We start from the raw sequence: 19406 nt of genomic DNA, 5'->3' as shown, positions 1-19406 counted from the left end.
AAAAGAAATTGTTCAATATCTCCCCCATCTCTTTTGGCTCTGCAGATAGCTTTCCACTCTGACTCTCTAATGGACCAATTTTATCCCTCGTTATCCTTTTGCTATTAATATAGCTGTAGAAACCCTTTGGGTTTACTTTCACCTTACTTGCCAAAGCAACCTCATATCTTCTTTTAGCTTTTCTAATTTCTTTCTTAAGATTCTTTTTACATTCTTTATACTCCTCAAGCACCTCATTTACTCCATGCTGCCTATAATTATTGTAGATCTCCCTCTTTATTAGAAGCTATTGTGCAAAGAGAAAGTAATCGACATGACAGTTATACAATTTTCAGTTTTAACATTTTATAAACTAATAACTAAATCAGTAAAAAAGAAAAAGGAAAAAAGGGAAAGAAAGAAGAAAAGAAAAAGGGAAGAAAGACACCAAAAAGAAAAAAGAAAAACCCCAGAACTAACGAAGAAGTGAAAGAAGCGGAGATATATCCCACTGCTCTTCCATACGCCCACACACGCGACCCTAGCGTCGGTTTTGAGTTTATGTTCAACCATTATGTTGTTGAAGAAATTCAATAAAAGGAGAACAATGTTGAATTCAACAGTGGAAACAAGGCACTGCAGATGCTGGTTTATGAAAGAAGACACAAAGTGGTGGAGTAATTCAAGCAGGTCAGCCAACATGCCTGGAGAACATGGACAGTGACATTTCAGATCAGGACCCTTCTTCAGACTAAATGTAGGGAGTGGGAGGGGGGTGGGGGGAGAAAGCTAGAAGAGAGGAGAGGCAGGGCAAACATAGGCCAAGAGGGTTTGATAGGTGGATGGCTGGACAAAGGCCAGAGATTTAAAAAAATTGAAAGTTAGAGACAAAAGGATTGAAGAGCTTGTGTAGATTGTGAAGCCAGAGGAAGGAGTGTGGGAGGTGGGAGAGGGGGAAATAGATGCAAATCTAGGTGGGGCATGAGAGGAAGGGGTGTTGTTGTTAGAGGTAACCTAAAATTGTAGTATTCAATGTTCATTTGGTTGGGTTGTAAGCTGCCCAAGCGATTGGTTTCAAATTTCAGCTTGCTACATACATTTCTAGTTCCTTTCTCCTTCCACTAACACCTCCTTTTCCACTGCACCATCATTCATTTTCTTATTTAATCGCCTGTGAATTTTACCGAATCGTCGACCAGCTCTTTTCTACTGAACTCCTTCCTTCCTCTTCCTTGCCAAAATATCAGAGTTCTTCCAACTGTACAACTTCTCCCCCTTCTGTCATTGGGTAGACTGACTCCCATCACTCCCCCGCTCCTCTCTCTCCTCTCCCCCCCCCCCCCCCCTCCCCCCCCCCCCACCTCCCCCCCCCCCACCTCCCCAAATCTTTGCACATCCACAATCCTTTCCACTCGTCACTTTAATTTCATGTTTGATGTTTCTTGTGTTTTGTGACTGTTGGTAGGTCAATTTCCCTCCTGGGATAAATAAGGTTCTATCATATCGCATTGTATCGTATCATATTTCTAGCTCAAACATCCACCTATTTTCCTCTCTCCACGCTGTCGAGCACTTCCAGAATGTTTATAATAGGAATGCTGCCGTCGTTGGTCCTGAACGCATGCATTCTTGGCCATTCAATACACAATGTATTCTCTGCTACTGTGAAGTATTATGTGAAGAAATTACAATGTAATTGAACCTTCCAAGCATTATATGTGGGTCAAAAATTGTCTCCATTCTTATTTCACCATCATTCATTTTATTATTTAATCGCCTGTGAATTTTACCCAATCGTCGACCAGCTCTTTTCTTCTGAACTCCCCCCCACCACTCACATGTGGCAAAACACTTATTCTCTACTTGCTTGACTTTAAATGAAAATAAATCAAGTTCCAACATTTTGTGGAATTTTAAAATGGGATCTAGTTCCAGCGAGTCAGGCCAGAAATCAGAGTCTCAGGGCCCCAACCACAGTCTCTGCCTTCTTGCCAGATTCGTTGCTCCCTCTTTGATGCAACTTTGGAATGTACAGTATCTCTCTGAACCCTGACTTCGGCCTCGGTAGCTTTCAAAATTAAAATACGCAGAATCATTTCACCAAATTGGTCTTTTCCCATTCTCTGTGTAAATCTCCTAAAAATGTGCAGAGAAAAAAAAACCCTCAAACTTCTGGCTGTAACCAGATACTTCACAGGCAATGAATTTGGTTTCTATCGTAATCACTGAGAAACATTGCTATACAAAGCCCCAGAAGGAGCAATAAGGTAACGATAAGGTATCCATTTATATAGATATAAGGGTTAGTGCAAGGTAAAGCCAGCAAAGTCCAATCAAGGATAATCCGAGGGTCACCAATGAAGTGGACTACAATCTACGTCATTGGTGACCAACACTTATCCTTGATCGTACTTTGGTGGCTTTACCTTGCACTAAACGTTATTCCCTTGTCATGTAGACGGGCTAGCACGCAACAAAAGCTTTTCACTGTACCTCAGTACACGTGACAATAAACTAATCTGAAATAAACAAATCCTTTTCCCTGATGTAGTTTAAGGTTAAATATTGTGTTGGATAGAAACATAGAAACATAGAAAATAGGTGCAGGAGTAGGCCATTCGGCCCTTCGAGCCTGCACCGCCATTCAATATGATCATGGCTGATCATCCAACTCAGTATCCCATCCCTGCCTTCTCTCCATACCCCCTGATCCCTTAAGCCACAAGGGCCACATCTAACTCCCTCTTAAATAGAGCCAATGAACTGGCCTCAACTACCTTCTGTGGCAGAGAATTCCACAGATTCACCACTCTATGTGTAAAAAATGATTTTCTCATCTCGGTCCTAAAAGACTTCCCCCTTATCCTTAAATTGTGACCCCTAGTTCTGGATGATGGGTGAATCACTGTATTACCACCTGAGTCTCTATTTAACATTCCACCTTGCCAAATACACTCCCAATATAATGTTGAAGTATCAGATTCGATTGGGTGCTGAAGGAACGGAAAGTATGCCTTAATTCATTTTAATTCCATGATTGGTGTCAAGAGAATCAAGGCTGAATTTGACTAATGCTCAGAAATATACTGTGTATGAAGGAACTGCAGATGGTGGTTTACACGCTGGAGTAACTCAGCAGGTCAGGCAACATCTCTGGAGGAAATGAATAGTCTCATGACGGGTCTTAACTTAAAACCTCACCTATTTCTTTTCCACCGAGATGCTGCCTGCCCCGTTGAGTTACTCAGAAATATACTGCCACACTTAATTTCCAATGTATTACTCAGAATTGTGGCACATAGATGGCTCATAGAATCTTATTCTTGGGCACAGAAAAATTGTTGCCTTTGTCAACCTACAGTGGGTTAATTGTGTTCTTGTAGGAAGTGAAATTAAGACAATCCCTAACCAAAGACATGTCATGTCAACTCTGTTTTTCTTCACCACAGATGCTGCCTTGCCAGCCGATTATCTCAAGCATTTACCTATCTACTCCAGCTGAAATCCTGAGGCTTCCAAGTTGGCTTTTTTTGGAAAGAAACAAATGCGTCTGAAATGTTAGCATTGCATAGTCCATGGTTAGAGAGATTAACAGCAATTGTACGATCAGTTGGCTTGCAGACAGAGTTCGAAGATGTCTCTGCAAATGATGGCTACAGCAGACCTGTTGTGAAATAGAACAGGCTGAATTACTGCTCTGAGATATTTATGGTCCCACAGGGGTCTACTCTTTGGGACAAGAATTCACCTCCTTGAAACAGAGAGCAGACAGGTTTTGAACCTGGAAACATCAGGGGAGCTTTCAAAAGAGTCAGCCCCGGATGATAAAGGATACTCTTGTTTAATTTAGTTTAGAGATACACAGCAGAACAGGCCCTTCGGCCCACTGAGTCCGTTCCGTCCAGCAATTTTCACACATTAACACTATCCTACACACTCTTGGGACAACGTTATATTTTTATATCAAGCCAATTAGCCTATAAAGGATAAGGGGGAAATCTTTTAGGACCGAGATGAGAAAAACATTTTTCACACAGAGAGTGGTAAATCTCTGGAATTTTCTGCCACAGAAGGTAGTTGAGGCTAGTTCATTGGCTATATATAAGAGGGAGTTAGATGTGGCCCTTGTGGCTAAAGGGATCAGGGGGTATGGAGAGAAGGCAGGTACAGGATACTGAGTTGGATGATCAGCCATGATCATATTGAATGGCGGTGCAGGCTCGAAGGGCCGAATGGCCTACTCCTGCACCTAATGTCTATGTTTCTAAACCCGTACGTCTTTGGAGTGTGGGAGGAAACCGAAGCTCTCGGAGAAAACCCACGCAGGTCACGGGGAGAACGTAGATACTCTGTACAGGCAAGCACCCATAGTCAGGATCTAACCCAGGTCTCTGGTGCTGTAAGGGAGTAGCTCTACCGCTGAGGTACTGTGCCACCCTAACCAGAAGGCGGTGAATTCAAGTCCAACGTCATTACAAGAACTCATCGTCATATTGAAGCAGTGTTACATAGTCAGAAGCACTGCCCCTTTGAATCAGGTGTGAAGCCAAGACGTTATTGGCAGAGTAGCTGCAAGGAGAATAATATCCCCTCGGCTGGGCATCTATAACCAGGATTCACAGTCTCAAACAGAAAGGCATTCAAGATGGAGAAAGTATCCTTCCTCAGTGAACATTTAGAATCTCCCACACACAGGGATGGGATACCTTCAGGTGCTCTGGTTTCCTCCGACACTCCAAGATGTACAGGTTTGTCAGTTAATTGGCTTGGTATAATTGTAAATTGTCCCTAATGGGGGTTCTCCCGACGCCGGAGTACCATCACCCGGCGAGAACATCGGGCGCCGTGGCGGCGACTGTGGAGGCCTCAATAGGCCCAACTATGGGTGGACAAGAGGATGGGGACTGGACTTTGTGCCTTCCCCCACAGTGGGAATCACTGTGGGGGGATGTTTTGGTGTTGAATTTCTTTATGAATACTGTGTTGTATTTTTATTAGTGTGCTGCAAGGACATCAGAATTTCCCCTGAATAAGGGGATTAATAAAGTATTTATCTATCTATCTATCTAGTGTGTGTAGGGTGGTGATTATGTGCGGGAATAGCTGGTCGGCGCGGACTCAGTAGTTCGAAGGGCCTGTTTCCGCACTGTATCTCTAAACTAAACTAAACTAAAGACTGTTAGGAAGGCATAGTCATTAAGACTACTCAACCCAGAGGGAGGCAGACATTTGGATATGAAGGGAATTGGGAAAGGTTAATACAGGAAAGGAGCACAGTGTGATAAAAGATCAGCCACAGTCTTATTGAGTAACAGACATGCATTACTGTTCATGGCACTATTAGAATTGGCTGCTATGTTTCCTACTTTACAGCAATGGCTCAATTCTGAATTTTAGTTGTTGTTCTCAAGTGTTTTGGGATGTCCTGCAATAGTGAGGTTCTTAAAGAGATTCAGGGCAGCACGGTGGCACAGCGGTAGAGTTGCTGCCTTACAGTGTCAGAGACCCGGGTTCGATCCTAACCATGGCCGCTGACTGTATGGAGTTTGTACTTTCACCCTGTGACTGCATGGGTTACCTCCGGGTGCTCTGGTTTCCTCCCACACTCCAAAGACGTACAGGTTTGAAGGTTAATTGGCTATTGTAAATGTCCCCTTGTGTGTGGTACATAGAACTAGTGTTTGATGGGCCAAAGGGCCATCTTCTATACTATATCTATAAAACTAGAACTGTTGGGCTGAATGACCCATTTTCTTTATTGAAAATACTTAAGGGCCTGTCCCACTTTCACAACCTAATTCGCGACCTCTGCCGAGTTTGCCCTTGACTCATACTCGCAGCATGGTCGTCACGAGGTTGTAGGAGGTCATAGGTAGGTCGTGGCAGGCCGTGATGCTAGTCGTAGGTACTCGTGGCATCAAGTAGGTCGGGGCGTTTTTTTCTAGCCTGATGAAAAATGTCCACGAGTAAAAAAGGTTGTGAATTAGGTCGTGAAAGTGGGACAGGCCCTTTAATAATAAAAAGGTGATGATGAATCTTCACCTACATCAAAGTAAATATTAGAACTTAGGCTATGACCCCCCACCTTGTCTCCATCTGACTGCCCTGCACTCTCTGGTCTAACATCGAACTAGCGTATGGGTGATGGTCGGCGTGGACTCGCTGGGCCGAAGGATCTGTTTCCATGCTGTATATATCTCTAAGCATATAGATCCCATATCTAATGCTTAAGAAAGAACTGCAGATGCTGGCAAAATCGAAGGTAGACAAAAATGCTGGAGAAACTCAGCGGGCGAGGCAGCATCTATGGAGCGAAGGAATGGGCGACGTTTCGGGTCAAGACCCTTCTTTATATCTAATGCTAGACTACTTAAAGACAATGGGCAGGAGTAGTTAATAGAACTCCACGAGTTGGACAATAATATAAATGAATTGGTCTGCTGTATCATAAATAAGAACAAGCTGGACAGCAATATGGCTTAATGAACAACAAATGTAGTGAGCAATGATAAATCTGTCCGCTTATTAAGAAGTTTTTGATCCAAAGCCACGAGGTAACAATCATAATTTTGACGGCACTCTGCCAGGCAGGAAGCTACACAATAATGTTAATTGCCTAGTGCTACTGTGGACAATCTCAGGGGTTGTAATAACAAAAATTGGTATTTAAACGTAGTCTAGACTCTTCACACCGGCAATCAATAATGTTGAACATTTAGTCAATATTGATGTTGTCAGTGCAATATTTGCAATATAACATAATTAGTAGAGAATGTTGTGAGCAGGTTTCAATCACTGTATAATCTCCCAGAAGACACCACCATAATGGATATAGTAAGCTTCTAGTGTAGATCCTTGGAGATAGAAAGAAGCAACACTCGCGTGAAGGGAAAAGCATTGTGAACGTACTGTGTAGAAATGGGTGCACAACAAGCGTCAAATATGTAGGAAGGAATTACAGATGTTGGTTTACACCAAAGGTAGACACAAAGTGCTGGAGTAAAGGGGCTGTCCCACTGCGGAGACCTAATCCATGAGTTAAGAAGAGTGTCTTCGACCTTCAAGCTCGAGGGCATTCGCCTGGAAAACCTCGAGCTGGATCGACCGTCCGCGGTGAAACCGCGAGCTGGATCGACCGAGCACACACGCACGCACGCACACGCACACACACACACATCGCAAAGGGCCAGGGAAAGCGGGGGAGCACTGTCTGAAATTCACCCCTGCGATGAAGAGGAAGGTTAAAGACGGCTGCACAGTGTAAGGTAAGTCCTTTAGAGAGTGCGGAGAGGCGGGGGAGAGAAGGGGGGGAGAAGGGGGGAAAAGGGGGGGAGAATGGGGGGAGATAAGGATGTGGACACTTTTAAGAAGTCAGACAACGTATAATAAAGTTTAGCAGGCATTTACCTACCGTTCGGTTTTCCCTGGTCCTGAAAACTCCAATGAGCCAATCAAAATGCCCGGTCAGTGACGGAGATTGCCTACGGCTGCCCTCGACTGCCTGTAACTAAATAGCGACCCCACTCCTCTGCACTACGAGTCAAAAAGAACCAAGACGACCAAAATTTTACCCGCGGAAGATTTATCAACATGCTGAAAAGTTTTCCGCGTCCTAGCTGAGGCCGCGAGTATTCGGGCATGAAGGAGAGTTCCAGTGACCTCATAGGACCTCCTAGGACCACGTGTCAACCATGCTGCAGGTTTGAGTCGAGGGAAAACTCGTCTAAACTCACAGATTAGGTCACCGCAGTGGGACGCCCCTTAACTCAGTGGGACAGACAGCATTTGTGCAGATCGTTCAATCATTTTTCCAGAGATGCTGCCTGACCTGCTGAGTTCCTCCAGCATTTTGTGTCCATCAATAGCCGAAGAATAAGTAGACTGAGGAGTCAGTAATTTAATAAATTAAATCACATCACAAGTCTAGGGATCAATTCCAATAGATTTCAAAAGGTCAGTGTAACTTTCAATCATACGTGTGTGCAGATAACTAGATTATATCCTTTGTGGCATACAGTGGCTTGCAAAAGTATTCATACCCCTTGAACATTTCCACATTTTGTCACGTTACAACCACAAACGTAAATGTATTTTATTAGGATTTTATGTGATAGACCAACACAAAGTGGCGCATAATTGTGAAGTGGAAGGAAAATGATACATGGTTTTCAAATTTTTTACAAATAAAAAACTGAAAAGTGTGGCGTGCAAAAGTATTCAGCCCCCCTGAGTCAATACTTTGTAGAACCACCTTTCGCTGCAATTACAGCTGCAAGTCTTTTGGGGTATGTCTCTACCAGCTTTGCACATCTAAAGACTGAAATTTTTGCCAATTCTTCTTTGCAAAATAGCTCAAGCTCAGTCAGATTGGATGGAGAGCGTCTGTGAACAGCAATTTTCAAGTCTTGCCAGAGATTCTCAATTGGATTTAGGTCTGGACTTTGACTGGGCCATTCTAACACATGAATATGCTTTGATCTAAACCATTCCATTGTAGCTCTGACTGTATGTTTAGGGTTGTTGTCCTGCTGGAAGGTGAACCTCCGCCCCAGTCTCAAGTCTTTTGCAGACTCTAACAGGTTTTCTTCCAAGATTGCCCTGTATTTGGCTCCATCCATCTTCCCATCAACTCTGACCAGCTTCCCTGTCCCTGCTGAAGAAAAGCATCCCCACAGCATGATGCTGCCAACACCATGTTTCACAGTGGGGATGGTGTGTACAGGGTGATGTGCAGTGTTAGTTTTCCGCCACACATAGCATTTTGCATTTAGGCCAAAAACTTCCATTTTGGTCTCATCATAGGTCATACAGGCGCCGACCTGTAGGGGGTATGGCTGCCTAGCCTGCAGCTGTCTGTTTTTCATTTCTTTTTTCTTATTTTTAGTTAGTTTAGTGTTTTGTTTTTAAGGAGTTCTAGCTTTTTATGTGTGGGGAGGGAGGGGGGGGGGGGGAAGGGGGAAACTAATTTTCAGGGTCCCTACCTCGTCGGAGATGCAGCTTTTCTCCGGGTTGCACTTTCGACCCGTCCTCGCGGCCTACCAGCGGGCCTGGAGCGGCATTTCCTGAGGGGACCGCCCGGAGCCTCGGCATCGGCATCGGCGGCGGCTGCAGAGCTGCGGGTCCGAGGAGCGACGGGGCCGTCCGGAGCCTCGGCATTGGCAGCACCGGCATCGGCGGCGGCGGCATCGGCACCGGCATCGGCGGCGGCGGAGCTGCGGGTCTGAGGACGGCGGTGCAGCGCTGGAGCGCCATTGCGGGGCGGGCGGTGCCTTGCCTGGGTCGCCGCGCTGGAACTCCGGTGAGCTGGGACCGGCGTTAAAAACATCGCGGAGCTGCGGGCGGCGGCGCTGAAACTTTACATCGGGAGCCTGGGATCTCGCGACGAGATCGCCAGTTGAGCTCCATTCGGCGCAGCCTTGTCGGCTCCGGAAGCCACGGTCTCGAGTAGGGAGGCGGCCGTTCCAGGGTTCCCAGGCCGCTGGGAGGACTCTCCCGACGCCGGAACATCATCATCCGGCGAGGGCGGCCTGGTACATCGGGCCTCCGTAGAGGCAACTGTGGAGGCCTCAATAGGCCCGACTATGGGTGGACATTGGGGATGGGACTGGAGTTTGTGCCTTCCCCCATAATGGGAACCATTGTGGGGGGATGTTTTTTTTAATGTTAAAGCTATTTATTATTGTTATGTTTGTATTCCTTTTTAATGTGCTGCATTGGCAAAAAGAATTTCACTACATCTAGGTGTATGTGACAATAAATCAACCTTTGAACCTTTGAACCTTTCATCTGACCAGAGCACCTTCCTCCACATGTTTGCTGTGTCCCCCACATGGCTTGTGGCAAACTGCAAACAGGACTTCTTATGGCTTTTTTTCAACAATGGCTTTCTTCTTGCCACTGTTCCATAAAGGCCCGATTTGTGGAGTGCACGACTAATTGTTGTCCTGTGGACAGATTCTCCCACCTGAGCTGTGGATCTCTGCAGCTCCTCCAGAGTTACCATGGGCCTCTTGGCTGCTTCTCTGATCAATGCTCTCCTTGCCCGGCCTGTCAGTTTAGGTGGACGGTCATGTCTTGGTAGGTTTGCAGTTGTGCCATACTCTTTACATTTTCGGATGATGGATTGAACAGTGCTCCGTGAGATGTTCAAAGCTTGCGATATTTTTTTATAACCTAACCCTGCTTTAAACTTCTTCACAACTTTATCCCTGACCTGTCTGGTGTGTTCCTTGGGCTTCATGATGCTGTTTGTTCACTAATGTTCTCTAACAAACCTCTGAGGCCTTCACAGAACAGCTGAGATTAGATTACACACAAGTGGACTCTATTTACTAATTAGGTGACTTCTGAAGGCAATTGTTGCACTGGATTTTATTTAGGGGTATCAGAGTAAAGGGGGCTGAATACTTTTGCACGCCACACTTTTCAGTTTTTTATTTGTAAAAAAATGTGAAAACCATGTATCATTTTCCTTCCACTTCACAATTATGCGCCACTTTGTGTTGGTCTATCACCCTGTCCCACAGTACGAGTTCATTCCTAGAGCTCTCCCGGGTTTGCCCTGATTCGAACTCGGAGATTTACGGTAATGGCCACTTGTCGGTAATCGGGGCTCTCGTGGACATTTTTCACCATGTTGAAAAATCTTCACGCGTCTTCCCGTGCTTACCTGCCGTTAACGAGTCTTCCCGCGTACCTGCCGTTAGCGTAACGAACCGCTAAGCGACGTCCCCAAGCTCCGACGTACCCGCTACATTCATTCTCCGTGCTTACCACGAGTTTGAGGTTTTTTTTAACTCGGGAGAGCTCTTGGAATGAACTCATACCGTGGGACAGGGCTTTTAATCTCATACATTATTTCATCACTCTTACTCTGTAAGTTTCTCTCCTATTTCTTTCCTTCTTTCCTAAAATTATCCATGGTGTCAACTTTCATCACGTTTTCAGGTAGGACATTGCATATCCTGGCAAGAGAGGAAAAGCATTTCATCACCACTCTGCTTGTCATTGATAAGTTTATGGCAACTGGTTATTGACTCATTCATCAACAGAAACAATCCTTCTCCATTTCCTCTCTCAAATCCTTCATCAACTTGAAAGCCTCTTTTCATGAACCTCTTAATCATTCTCAAGAGTCCAACCTATGCTCGTAGCTGATAATGACTTAACTCCCCTTCCCCCTCCTTCCACCTCTCCCTCCACTTGTACTTTAACAAACTGCAGCACTACAGGTACGAGAGCAGTAATATTGCTTCAGCATCAAGTTGATACAGTGCAGGCATTGCATTTTTTTAAAAAACATTTTCGTATACCTTTTAGTTAAGCAATAGTTCAGAGAAATGAATTATTTTCAAAAGTTGAATGCAGTTTCACAAAATTTCCTGCACTTTACACTAATTGACCTTGTAAATGCTAATGGATGCTTGCTGCAAATGCTATTATGATCCTGTGTTGTGGAAGCAATATTGCGATTGCTTGCTCCATTGCCTTTGTGTATCCTGCTAGTGAATGCACTTCACAAATGGTGACTGTAAGTGCACTATACAAATGCAAGTCTTTTGTTCTTTTCAAACGCAACCTGATCGTGTCCATCAGAAGCTCCTCAGAGCACTTCATGGGTAACGAACCAATGCTTGCAAGAAAATGGTGATTATTGGTACTGTTGGTAGCTGTTGGTATTGGTACCATTGGTAATGCTAAACCAGTGCTCCTGCAGTAGAAGGCATAAACTGTGAAATACTTGAACATCACACACTGTTAAACCTCTCAGTAACATTCCCAGTGGTATCACTTTTTCCATTTGTTTCCTTGCTTTAAATAACGACGTTATGCTATTGAAGTTCCACACTCGTGCCAAGCTGTAAACTCTCAAGCTAAGAGAGGAAAGCCTCCCGTGAGTTTCTCCCTCATTTCATGCACAAACAGTGTTTGCACCCGCATGTAAAAGGGTGTATGTCAGATACATGATAAACTGAAGCAACTTAACATGGGGCGAGCGCTAGGAGTAATGCTTGCACTGAAGGAGTAGCTACTTACAGGGGCGATCACAATACCAACACCTTGTACCTAGGCAGCCCTTTTAACACTGAAAACATAATCCCAACCTTCTTGCAACTGGACATGTTCGTGATTATTGATAGTAAAATGAAAGCCTGCTCAAACTGGAGTCTTTAGAAAGGTCTGAGTGAGGGAGAGTAGAAAAAAGGTTTTTCAGAAGGGAATTTTAAAGAAATATTGGCTTCATGAAAAGGTTTTTGGAAAGTCCAGAACCATCCACATTAAGTGGCAAAATACAAAGTGCTGGAGTAACTCAGTGGGACACACTTATCTGTTTTATAGTAAATGCCTACTATGTTCTGTGTGCTGAAGCAAAGCAAGAATGTCATTGTCCTATACAGGGACACATGACAATAAACTCACTTGAACTTGAACTTGAACAGTCAGCATCTGTCGGGGGATATGGATGGGCAATATTTTTGGTTGGGACCCACTCTTCAGAATTGTTATCTCTCATCTTTGTCACCTGCTCCACCCCCCTGCCTATCAACTCCCCCTCACCCATATCCACCTATCACTTGCCAAGCTTTGTAACGCCCACATCACCTTTCAAGCCTCCACCACCCCACCACTAGATTCAGTCTGAAAAATGATACCGCCCCAAAATGTCACCTATCCATGTCCACCACAGATGCTAACCAACTGAGCTACTCCAGCACTTTGTCTTTTGCTCAGGATTCCAGCATCTACAGTTCCTTGTGTCTACATTAAATGTTGCTCCACCATGCCATGTGTTGAAATGATGCTTCACATTATTGAGTGTAGTTTAGCAATAACTCCCATTGAAATAGCACCTTTATTAAAGCAAGAACATCCTGAGGAACTTCAGAGGAATGTTACCAGATATAATGTAATACTGTAACAAGCCAGGAGATATTAACTGATGACAAAAATGCTTGGTCAACAATGATATATTCTTAAGGAGTATCCTAAAGATAGGAAGCTAGACAAATTTCCAAGGAAGTGTTAAGAGTTTTTGGACTTGGCAGCCAAAGATATTCTTACTAATGATGCAGCAATAACATTTAGTGATGTGCAAGGAGTCAAAATTAGAGCATGCAGGGAGTTTAGTTTAGTTTATTTAGTTCAGTTTAGAGATACAGTTTGGAAACAGACCCTTTGGCCCGCCGAGTCCGCACCGACCAGCGATCCCCGCATATTAACATTATATCCTACACACACTAGGGACAATTTACATACACCAAGCCAATTTACCAACACACCTGCACGTCTTTGGAGTGTGGGAGGAAACCGAAGATCTCGGAGAAAACGCACGCGGTCATGGAGAGAACATAGAAACTCCGCACAGACAGCACCCGTAGTCGGGATCGAACCCGAGTCTGTGGTGCTGCAAGTGCTGTAAGGCAGGAACTCTACTGCTGCGCCACCGTGCCGCCCACGTTGTTGTAGCATTGAAGATCATTGCAGGAAGAGCAAAGGCCAAGGATAGATTAAACAAGACAGGGACTTTAATGCATAGCCAGATAACAATATAAGCTGCCAAGCTCAGGGACCAGTGAGTTAATTTACTAACAACATAATTTAGATGTTATGGTATTCACAGATGGTAAAATGAGGAAGACAGATCAGACTGTCATTGCATTAAACAAGACAAGAGGTAACAAAGGCATGAATGACATTTTCACCAATACATGACCTCTGGAAGGAGCAGAATCTTCTCATGTTAAAGAGGTTCAATTAGGTAGTCCTAGTGATGGTGCAGATCGTAGTCTAAAGCTCAACTTGAAGTCAAATAGAAGGGGAATGTGACAAAGATTTTACTCAGTTTCAGGCAGATAGATGCCAGTGACAGAGTGGAACTGGTGGTCAGGACTTAAAGAGTACTTACTGACACTGTCAAAACTTGTGACATTAAATCCTGGACAGAGGTATTAATTTATTTTGTAATATACATGGACAGCAATATAATTATTAGTTAAAGATAGACACAAAGTGTTGGAATAACTCAGCAGGTCAGGCAGCATCTCTGGAGAAAAGGATCTAAAGTCTGAAAAAGAGTCTCGCCCCAAAACGTCTCCCAGTCTTTTTCTCCAGAGATGTTGCCTGACCCGCTGAGTTACTCCAACACTTTGTGACTCTGGTCTGAACCAGCATCTGCAGTTCTTTCATTTCTACATAATTATTAGTTACACTGAGTTTTATTGTGTAAAACTATACTGCACACTGCAATAAAGTCACAAGATCAACATTCACTGCAGACATAGAAATATACTGCATCGAAACAGGTCCTTCGGCCCATCTTGTCCACACTGGAAAACATGCCTCATCTACACTAGTCCCATCTGCCTGCATTTGACCCATATCCCTCTCAGCATACCCTATCCATGTATCTGCCCAAATATGTTTTAAATGTTATGATAGTTCCTGCCTCACCTACCTCCTCCGGCAGCTTGTTCCTTAAACTTATCATCGTTAGTGTAAAATAATTTGTCTCCCATGTTCCTATTAAATCTCTCCCCCTCACCTAAAACCTATGTCCTCTGGTTCTAGCTTCCCAGGAAATTGAAGGAATGAACAATGAACAAACCTCAGCATTAGAAAGGTGGAAGCTAGGAAGGGGTAGTGGATTGAGAAGGTATTTGGGACACTATAAATGGGAGTGGCAGGGTGAAAGAGACTGGTACACAGTTCCAGAGAGTGAAACAGAATAGTTACGAGAATGATCCCGAGGATGATTGGGTTAACATATGTGGAATGTATGGCTCTGGGCCTGTGCTCACTAGTTTAGAAGGAATAGGTGGTATGTCATTGAAACCTACAGAATAATGAAATGCCTGGATAGAGTGGATGTGGAGAGGATGTTTCCAATAGTGGGAAAGTCTAGGACCAGAGGGCACAGCCTTTGAAAAAAAAAGGATGTACCTTTAGAAAAGAGATGAGGAGGAATTTATTTAGCCAGAGGGTGGTGAATCTGTGGACTTCTTTGCCACAGACTGTTGTAGAGGCTAGGTCATACGGTATTTTGAAAGCAGAGGTTCTCAATTAGTAAGGACATACAAGGTTATGGGGAGAAAAGCAGGGCAATGGGGTTGAGAGGGAAACATAGATCAGCCATGATTGAATGATGGGCTGAATTCTGCTCCTATGTCTTATGGTCTATTATTGTCACATCAGAGGAAGTGTGGCTGGCAGAGATTCCCAGAGGCAAAGAAGTGGCGAGTGCATGCAAGGACGCATGGCGGAAGGCTGCAAATGAATAGCATCAGAGACAATGGAAATGTTTAAAAACAATGATGTGGAATTCAATAATTAGTTTCAGAACAACTTCCACTGTGCCAAAAGTGAAAGACTTACACCTCCCTTTTTTACAACCAGTTCCTGGCCCAGTCAGATCCAAGAGGATCTTGCTGCTCTAACCCACATGCATTTTCAAACTTTTCAAAGGAAATTAATGTGCATAACTAGATGCAACCCGTCTTTAAAAATCAATTCGTGGGCACTAATGTAGTCTGTGTTATTACCAGTTGAAAGGTGAAACTTTGATTAGAATTCAAATGTGGTGCTTGCTCGAAGGGACGAATGGCCTACTCCTGCACCTATTGTCTAATGTCTAATTGTAACTGGGATAATTAATTTTAATGGAGCCTCCTGCTTTCAGGAATGTTCTTTGTCAGTGATACCCGCAGTCTTTCACAAGACACAATGTGGCATTAGACTGGGCTTCCCAAACTCAGGATCTCTGCAGTGATACTAACACTATTCCTTGCGATTGAGTGGCAAATAGCACAAAATGTCAGACCATGGGATTTTCATACAACAACAAAAAATGTATTCCACGTTGATGCTCATCATCATTCAGTGTATAAAATCATGAGAGGAATAGATGCACAGAGTCTCTTGCCCAGAGTAGGTGAATCGAGGATCAGAGGACATAGGTTTAAGGTGAAGGGGAAAAGATTTAATAGGAATCTGAGGAGGTAACTTTTTCACACAAAGGGTGGTGGGTGTATGAAACAAGCTGCCAGAGGAGGTAGTTGAGGCAGGGACTATCCCAACATTTAAGAAACATTTAGACAAGTACATGGATAGGATAGGTTTGGAGGGATATGTACCAAACGCGGGCAGGTGGGATGAGTGTGGCTGGGACATGTTGGCTGTCGTGGGCAAGGTGGGCCGAAGGGTCTATTTCCACGCTGTATCACTCTATGACTCTAATTTTTAAATCCACAAACTTCAGGATTCTGGTTTGTTTTTGGCGATCTAGCAAAGCATTCCAGCATTGAAAATTCCTGGATGCTAAAGTAAGTTTGATAACCTAGGCTCCATCAAATTTCGCAAGACATTATTGCAGCTGGAAAAATCGGGCACACTGACAAGTTTCCTCGTAGCTGCAGGCTTGCACAGTATGCTTATGCAATTCATTTTAGACCAGTGGAAGACAATAGCTTAACTTCCATCAAGATAACATTTCTAAGGGCAAAATTCAACGTGAATAGCCTTCTCTTCTTCCAAGATGTGCAAATTTGACTGAGATTAACTTTGGCTCCCCTCCAACTCGAGTTCTTTATTCTACGCTATATTCATTGCATGCTTATGAAGAAACTCATCATTCCTTATCATCACTCGAGTGACTGCGAATACTCTCCTCCAAGCAGAATGGGTTAATGGGTGATTTAATTGAGACATTTAAAATGGTGGGGGACTTTGATAGAGTATAAATTGTTTATCGGGCAGAGATCATCAGTTCTTAAATAAAGGCAAAAGTATCAAGGAAAGGAGAATATGGTCTTGTAAAGCAACATGTTATGTTTTTCAGTGTTGAGTTTGAAAGGCAAGTGGAACTAGATTCAGTTGCAATGTAAACAGAGACACAATGTGCTGGAGTAACCCAGCGAGTCAGCATTTCTGGAAAAAAAGAATGGGAGACTGAAGTCTGAAGAAGGGTCCTGATCCAAAACATCTTCCATCCTGACATGCTGCCAGATCTGCTGAGTTACTTCAGCACTTTGCATCTATCTTGCATCTAACCCAGCATCTGCAGTTCTTTGTTTCTACATGTATGTGAAGAGGGACCCTTTACACATATATAGATATTCCTTGGAATTACTCTTGAAGGTATGGAAGGAAAATTGCAGAAAAATTGAACTAATATATCATTATTTTAAAGATAAATCGGTTTAAATGGGCTTATCCTTGATTGTTCTGTTATGAAACATAGAAACATAGAAAATGGGTGCAGGAGGACGCCATTCGGTCCTTCGAGCCAGCACCGCCGTTCATTGTGATCATGGCTGATCGTCCCCTATCAATAACCCGTGCCTGCCTTCTCCCCATATCCCTTGACTCCACTAGCCCCTAGAGCTCTATCTAACTTATGATTCATGATTGCCTATCAAAAATGGGGAGGCGTCCAAATGTAAGAATATGCAGTCCAGTCTGTAACTCTGCACTTCTGACAGTCAACTCTGTCTGATCGGGAGTAAAATAACACTTATTGCTGTTTACCAACGCTAAAAATACTCATTGTTCAACTTAATCTAACTCCAGCGGGGGATGGTTTAAATCCCTTTGGTTTACTTGCCCCCTGGAGGTTGTTTGGGAAGGGCACAGGACAAAAGGCGACATGTGAGGTAGTCAGAACCAAAGAACAATAGTCGAAACCTGAAACTGACAGTACTTTTTAGCCACCACACAGTAGAATGTGGCTAACAGATGTTTGGCCGGGGGAGGAAGGGGGGGGGAGGTGCTTGAATAACAAACTCATCAGTTAAATGCCCCCCACATTTGTGTCACCAATTGCTACATTTTCAACTCTCATCCTCCAAGAAATGCTTCCACGCCAAATGTTCTCATTGCAAAGTTAAACCAAAATACTCCATTCTTCCTCAGAAAAAAAAACCCCGGCCATCTTGCAGACAGAATAAATACATCTTGGAAACCGGTTACTTTTTTTTTCTTAATACTTTTACATTTCATCATCGGTTCTGAAAAAGTAGACGATTGAACTAACGTCAGGCAAGTCCCATATTTCTCCTTGATTTAACTATGCAACTGGCCCGCTCAGACTCAGAGCACTGCATTTAATCATTAAGCACCCCCTTTCATTAACTCAGTTCAACTTTTGAGTTGTTTTGTGATCAATTTATTTTCGATCCCCTTGGTCTCAGATACGGTTATGGTTAAGGTATTAACAAACAGTTAAGTTAAATGTCACCGGGGCTAATTGAGCAGGCGACGGATCCTGCTGCAACGAGGAGAGGCTGCCACGATTTGGAAACAAAGGGATTAACAGTGCACTAATATTTCCACAGTTCAATCAGTTCCCAAAGTCTGAAGCAGGAGGGATACGTTGGCAATTCTGGACCAACCGGGAAGCTGGTAATAAACTCAAGGATTGTAAAGCGATTATTTTTTTAAATACCCAAATGTTTGCCCGCGTTGCTAACAGTAAGATAGTCCTAATTAATTAAACATACACAAAATTAAATGAGTACCACAAACTTTTGTTCCCCCCTAATTATTATTGGTAACTGCACCGAATCCAAATGCGACCTTCTCTAAAGAATGCATACAAGTCCCCCACATAATTGCAACTTGTCGAAAGTTGATGTGAGGATTATACAAGGATGAGGCAACGGACAAAGGCATCCTATTGTCCAAGGGAAGTAAAGCAATACTCACTTATCCAAAACAAAGTACAGGTCGAATCCACCGTAGCAAGACGGACCTTCTTCGCCCCCTCCATTCTGAGCGCTGCAAAGCGAGAAGAAGACTCCAAACAAGATGTACTTTACTACGGCTTCGAAAGAGTGTGACTTTGAGGCTGCCATTATTTCCAGAGAAGGAGGGCGAGCGACAAAAGAGTGAGAAACGTGAAGTGTCCCTGCAACTTCCCACCATCAGCCATGGAGAGAGCGCGTTGCTACGTCAGCCCGGAGCATCAAGTTAAATAAGCGTCAGATGTCTTTCCCCTCTCCTCGTTGTAGTTCTAACAGTGCAACCAGCCCTGGGCTGGGTAAACAGACCGGGTGGAATGCTCCCTCTCTGCAAAACAAAGAAGGCTCAAAGAGGGGAGGGAGGGAGGGAGGATGACAAATGTTTTACAGGCAGCCCACCAAAGTCAACTTGAACTGGAGCAAACCACAGGGACTTTAAGGGAGGAGAGGAGGCGAGATTTTTAGAGTTTCACCAAGAACGCCGCCGGGTGGTAGCAAGCTTGAATCAAATGCAGCCGGCTTCTCCCCGTGCCGCTTGGTCCACGGAGGATTTTTCTCCGGGGCTGGAAGGCAGAGGGAGGTGGGGAAGAAGGATGGGGTGGGAGGGGTTGGGGGGGATGGAGAGGAGTGGGAAGAGAATGAAGAGACACGAAGGCAGCGTTGCCTGGGACAGAGAATGGAGGTAGCTAAATG

At 44.0% G+C, this 19406-nt stretch overlaps 1 protein-coding gene across 4 annotated transcripts in view; it reads right to left on the bottom strand.

Moving 5' to 3' along the window:
- antxr1 (ANTXR cell adhesion molecule 1) overlaps positions 1-19072 on the bottom strand; it is a 164228-nt gene extending 145156 nt beyond the window's left edge. For 2 of the 4 annotated variants that reach the window (XR_004410216.1, XM_033013959.1), the window contains exon 1: positions 18679-19071. Coding sequence is in view for 3 of the 4 variants with exons in the window: in XM_033013959.1 (XP_032869850.1) it covers positions 18679-18827 (149 nt within the window). In the remaining variant the exon portion in view is untranslated. Of the gene's footprint in view, positions 1-18678 lie in introns of all 4 variants that reach the window. The other 2 variants (XM_033013961.1, XM_033013960.1) reach the window with 1 other exon arrangement.
- Positions 19073-19406: the final 334 nt, after the last annotated feature.

This window comes from Amblyraja radiata, chromosome 39 (assembly GCF_010909765.2).
Source record: "Amblyraja radiata isolate CabotCenter1 chromosome 39, sAmbRad1.1.pri, whole genome shotgun sequence".
In the NCBI taxonomy this organism is placed as follows: Eukaryota; Metazoa; Chordata; class Chondrichthyes; order Rajiformes; family Rajidae; genus Amblyraja; species Amblyraja radiata.
Note: the sequence above shows the minus strand (reverse complement) of the source record. Positions and strands in the feature narration are given on the sequence as shown.